The sequence below is a fragment of the Priapulus caudatus genome, unplaced genomic scaffold (genome assembly GCF_000485595.1).
Source record: "Priapulus caudatus unplaced genomic scaffold, Priapulus_caudatus-5.0.1 Scaffold658, whole genome shotgun sequence".
Taxonomy (NCBI): domain Eukaryota; kingdom Metazoa; phylum Priapulida; class Priapulimorpha; order Priapulimorphida; family Priapulidae; genus Priapulus; species Priapulus caudatus.
The window spans coordinates 111,301-117,139 of record NW_014577719.1 but is presented as its reverse complement, the minus strand read 5'-3'; the positions used below and the strand labels follow the sequence as shown (position 1 = coordinate 117,139).

The window sequence follows — 5,839 nt, the reverse complement described above, 5'->3', positions numbered from 1 at the left end:
TCCTAGTGATCGAATCGGTAAAGGACGGGGAGTAACGGCCCTGTCAGGGTGCGCGGCGACAACGGCAACCATACTATACCACGGCCAATGGTAGTAGTCAAGGCGGTTAATTAGGCGATTATAGAGAGAGAGGGAAAAAACCGTTACACACGCATGTCCATTGTGTAACAAATCTAGCCTACCTGGTTTCGGCGGATACAACTTAAAATTTGGGTTTTAGCATACCAGCTTGTTGCGGTAAGTGGGTGGTAGCGCAGGGTATTTCCATCTATGGTATTTCCCACACAGTTCCGCAACAGAGCCCAATAAATGAATCCGCTGAGCGCAATGTATATGTATAAAACAGTTTAAACTGAATAAACACGATATCAGCGCATGCACAGTGGTTTATGTTAAAAAAGTATGTTGAGAAGTATATAAATAGACGTGATTGTAAACCTGCTAGCCGGCAGGGTGTGTGCTAGCGATAGCGCGAGCATATATACTATATCACTGCTATTGTAAACGCGTGGTGCGGTGTACGGTGATCTCTCTATATATATATATATATACATATAGCATATAAATAAATATATTAATTAGAATGTAATACGCGACTTCTAGAGGGTCAATTTCGTGGTATAATCTACGGCGATGATTACCTACACGTAAGCCGTCACTGGGCGCGTGCGCTCGATACAGTGGTATGTAGGTACCTCGTAACCTCGTAAATAAAGTCCACGGAACTATATCGAAAACGGAGAGACAAAGTTGATCAGATAGACATATCGATACTGCGGATCGCAGTATAAAAAGCTTCAAGTAACTAAAGAGGAAGGGAGAGAATTTTAATACGGAATGACAGAAACAAAGAAGCTAATAGTACACGTCATGTCTACACCCAAGCGTGAGAACATCTACCCTTGGTAATTATCTAGCTGCACATTTTATTTATGTGCATATTGGCCGCCGTGCATGCGTTGTAAATAGCATAAAATAAAATGAAACGCCAACCGAACACTCTCTGTCCACTTCCCGAGCATTCCACATGGCTTCTATAGTAGGCCTACGGGTGATATATGACGTTTTACATACAATATATTAGGAATGCTGTACTTTTGTTTTACTAATATTGAATGTAAATATAGTTATAACACTAATAGACCACAAGACATATTTGTTTTGATGCACGTAATATATGTTCAAGGGAGCAGTGTGCAAGAGGATGTGCGCAATTCATATTTACTCGCTCTGTAAGCGCGATCCTAGCTGTAAACCCAGAGCTCTGAATTGTTTTTCCTTTTCCTGGACCGTACTCTCCATATAAATCAATATATTGATACTATAGTCAGAGGTACACTGTAGTATCTTAAAACGTTTTGACAAATGTTATTTAATTTAGCTAATTTCAAGTTATATGTCATTTGATTTAGTGAACAAGTGATTTACGCTCATTGCTCTAGCGGTGGTTTATCTGAGGCTTTGCAGCGCTGATAGAACACGTTTACAAATGTCCAAACTCCACGACAGATGGCGCTCTCGCTCATGGTCTCAAAAGTCTATCTATGGTATCCTGACTGTACGAAGGTGCACTGCATGCAGTTTGACAAATGCCACGGGTTGTGTAATCTGTAAACGAGATGCTAAAGACTTTATTGACACTGTAAATAAAGCAAACATGTGCCAAGCTTGCATATGACTGCGGTCAAGGTAGTTTTCAGACTTGGCCGGACGGGGTTGCAGAAAGGTGGGCGTGGAAGTGAAGTTCGCAAAGCGGCATCGACACTGACAGTCGGTGTCACTGACAGTGACACTGTCACTGGTGCTGGTACTAGTAGTACTACTACTAGGCGACTGCTCAGTTCTACTGCGGCTCGCCACGTTACCACTGACAACAGAAACACCACGACCAAGATGGAACTCGCCGAAGTCGTTAAGAAACTCGAGGAGATCGCTCCGCTGTCCCTCGCGGCGAGCTGGGACAACGTCGGCCTGCTCGTTGAACCGTCGCCGCCTCACCCCGTCAAATCCATTCTCATCACGAACGACCTGACGGAGGACGTCCTTGACGAAGCCATAGAGAACAAGGCGTCGATGGTGATCGCCTACCATCCGCCGATATTCCAGCCGCTGAAGCGACTGCGGGCGACGTCGTGGAAGGAGCGAATCGTCGTGAAGTGCGCAGAGAATCGCATCGCGCTCTACTCTCCGCACACCTGCCTCGACGCGGTGGACGGGGGAGTGAACGACTGGCTGATCAGCGCGTTCAGTACGTATGCGCTACGCCGTGTCGGTCTTCACGTGAGTTCTGCTGATAGGGTCTATATGTCCCCCAGGGTACTGCCGGAACGTACCCTGGGTACGGTACGTATGCCGGACCGTACCTCGCCTACTCCACTAACGAGTCTAGGGAGTCGCCTACGCCTACTCCCTAACCCTAACCCTAACCCTAACCATATCCGCTAGATAGTTACCAGGGTACGTTCCGGTATACCGGACCGTACCCAGGGTACGTTCCGGCAGTACCCTGGGGGACATAGACCCTATCAAGAGCTAATAATTGAGCTTGATTGAATTGAGCTTGATTGAATTGAGTTGAGTTGGATTGGTTGGATTGGTTGAATTGATTGAATTGAGCTTGATTGAATTGAGCTTGACCCTATCAGCGTTAGGCCTAGTACTATATATAGCCATTGTTTGCAACAGGGCCTGTGGCAAACAAGGGCTACTGTTTATAGTACTAGAGCTAGTAGCTGGCAGGGGCAACTGTACGCGGGCTATAGTTACTAGAGCTATAGAGCTAGGTGCGCGTGTGTGTGTGTGTGAGGTAGCGGGTGGCGGTTGAGACTATATATATAGCCACAAGTTACCTTCCCGCTTCTCAGTATGTGGCATCCTACGACGTGTAAGATTCGCAGAGCCGGCCTAAGCCTAGTTTAGCATCTCAGATCAGTTTAGCAAATGTACAAACACATATTGCTGGAGTACCAAACTATCCTTGATCCCATAGAGCCTGGTTGGGCGAGGTGGAGACTAGATGAAATAATGTGACCCAACACAAGAGTACTAGGTGTTTGGTTACATTATTGTATCGAGACCTGTGAGTCCCTGCCTTCTTCTGGGTTAATATGCTTAATTGGGACGATCTAATGGATATTAAATGCCCAAGCAAATTAACCCAATTGACGGGGATTACTTTTCATACTATTAAAATCCGGATATTATTCCGTATCACTTTTTGTTTCTTTTTTCCATGTCTAATGTCAAATATTCCACCGGGAAACCATTGATTCGTCTCTATTTGTAAGAATCGAGTTTTTCGGCGATCTTTCGTATGTACGTATACCGTTCACCTCGTATTTGTTCCAGAGCCTAGTGATGGGAAGTGGCAGGTTAGACCCATATCAGCTGTTACGGCCAGTAAAACCCTGTCCGGCGCAGGCTACAGAGTAGAGATCAACGTTCCGCCGAATGTTGGGCAGGACGTAGTGGCGAGGGCAGTCGGAGAATTCACGGGGATAAACGGTGTCAGTGTTACACCGATGGATACGTGAGTGCTAGCTCTGGTACATCATATAGCCCTGGATGGCTCTGCCACTTTGCACGCTGCCTGTAGTAGTACTACAGCTACGTGATTGCTAGCTCTGTGCGGCTAACAAAACCATCTTGTTTTGCACAAATAAACCATCTTGTAAACAAGATTGAACAGCCTGCCTAATATGTATATGATATATATCGTGCAGGAGTACATAATCACAAAATTTTCAAAAAAACTACTTATTATGTATATTCATATCACCAGAAGTAGATAATAGGGAATCCCTATTATCTACTTCTGATATCACTTACCATGTAATCCTTCTTATGTCGTTTCTTCGTAAAATATTTTTCACTGTGGAATTGAGTCGTATTTAATTTTGTCCATGTTTTCATCACAGGTACGGCTTTGATGATATAATTAGCACTGGTTGACGTAGTAGTCATCGTGTTATATTAACTATTTACGTCTAAATTTGATGTGATAACCTCGAGGCGGTGATGCCATGTGCTGTCTGTTAGAGCTGTTCTGTTTGTCGCAGGGATACTGGGCAGTTGCTGCTACTGAATCCCCCAGAGGAGGAGTTAGTGAAGGTGATGAAGGTGCTAGATGGATATCCCACCTTCAAGGTCATGACAGATATATTCAAGATTGTGCATGTATGTATTAAAGTACACTTTATTAGTACGAATTGTTGCAATATGGTAATTGAATGATGAAAAACCATTAATTTCTAAAGGAAACGGTTATATCTGTAAGAAAGTTGGCTCAGGAATTAGTATTCATTCCATTATTATTCATGTGATTCCAAATTACTTGAAGCCAGGCATAGCTGTTTAGTATAATACTATAAACTTGTGGTACGTACTTAACAGTGCTCGAAGCGTTGCACGGTTGTCCGAGACAACCAGAATTTGCGCCAGACAACCTAACCAGTCTGAGACATTGCCCGGTGGACAACCAAGAAACACTATCCCTAACCCTAACACTAACTCTATACCGACTCTGCTATCTTATATACGCGTGGTACCCAATTAATCTATGGTGTATAACCTTTTGCTTTCAATATTTTGCATCTGAACTGACAATCAATCCCAACCAACTGGAGTAGGCTAGCTGGCACAATAATGTTCAGTTTCATACTTCAAATCCGAGTGTTTTCTAGCTCATCAAGAAATCTTAATCGTGAATTAAATCGTGAATAATATGAAAATATGGGACCAGCTGCTATTTCCAACACTGGTATATGTCAGGTTTTCTGACTTATGAGAGGTAAACTCGATTTGGAACCAGCAAACCAGCAAGTTTCTAAAATTTTCTGGAGGAGGACCCCCATACCACCCCCCCATGCCTGTTTTTCACCCCTCCCTCCTTGGAATCCTAGACCCGCCACTGAACAATTACATATCTTGGGAGCAGAGAACAATGAACAAAAATGTCGCCTTTTCGCATGGCGCCCAAAACAAAGATTGCAGAGCTGAGAGGTAGAGGAGCCAGTAAAATATTAAGTCATCCACTATTTTGCGCAGTTAGCTGTTTTTGGTCCCCCTTGTTAAAAAATCCTGGCTATGCCACTGTTTTCGGGTGTTTTCTGATCATATTATTATGTGATTGAAAATAGGAGATTTGGGGATATTTTTTGGGACAACCAGAAATTGTTGCGGACAACCCGATTTATTGCACAGTAATAATAGCATGACTACGATGTAAGGGGGGGGGGACATGCTACTCAACCATCGCCAATCACCAACGGTCTTGATGCTTGCGTTACAGCCGCCCGTTCCGAACCTAGGTATGGGGAGGGTGTGTTACATTGACACTCCCGAGCGCACCTTGGCTGACGCCGTCGACACTCTCAAGCGCCACCTAGGCGTGAAAAATTTGATGATAGCGCTAGCCAGGGGCCACAGCCTACAAGGTATATCATGAATAGTTAATGTATGCTTGTGCAGAGAGATGGGGAGAGAGAGAGAGGGAGAGGGAGAGAGAGACAGTGAGAGAGAGGCCGAGAGAGGCAAATATAGACTGAAAGAAAGCTAGAGAGTTAGAGATATAGACAGATAGAGAGAAAGAACACGCACACATGCATGCATGCAGGCACGCACACACAGAGAGAGAGAGAGAGAGAGAGAGACCGTAAGAGAGAAATATAGACAGAAAGAAAGATAGAGAGTTAGAGATATAGACATAGAGTGAGAAAGAACATGCATGCACGCACACATGCATGCATGCAGGCATGCACTCGCAGAGAGAGAGAGAAAGAGGGAGAGAGAGAGAGAGAGAGAGAGAGAGAGAGAGAGAGAGAGAGAGAGAGAGAGAGAG

At 44.4% G+C, this 5,839-nt stretch overlaps 1 protein-coding gene across 1 annotated transcript; it reads left to right on the top strand.

Annotated features, from left to right (window-relative positions):
• Nucleotides 1-1,567: 1,567 nt before the first annotated feature.
• LOC106812535 (NIF3-like protein 1) lies at nucleotides 1,568-5,446 on the top strand. Its single transcript, XM_014816431.1, has 4 exons — nucleotides 1,568-2,248; nucleotides 3,349-3,529; nucleotides 4,059-4,176; nucleotides 5,291-5,446. The coding sequence occupies exons 1-4, from the start codon at nucleotides 1,675-1,677 to the stop codon at nucleotides 5,444-5,446; spliced, it is 1,029 nt and encodes a 342-aa protein (XP_014671917.1). The 5' UTR covers nucleotides 1,568-1,674.
• Nucleotides 5,447-5,839: the final 393 nt, after the last annotated feature.

Bases quoted from the DNA above. Each gene is read 5' to 3' on its own strand.
- LOC106812535 (XM_014816431.1), top strand. From the start codon at position 1,675: ATGACTGCGGTCAAGGTAGTTTTCAGACTTGGCCGGACGGGGTTGCAG. The intron at 2,249-3,348 runs GTACGTATGCGC...TATTTGTTCCAG, and splicing joins CTGGCTGATCAGCGCGTTCA to AGCCTAGTGATGGGAAGTGG. The intron at 3,530-4,058 runs GTGAGTGCTAGC...TGTTTGTCGCAG, and splicing joins AGTGTTACACCGATGGATAC to GGATACTGGGCAGTTGCTGC.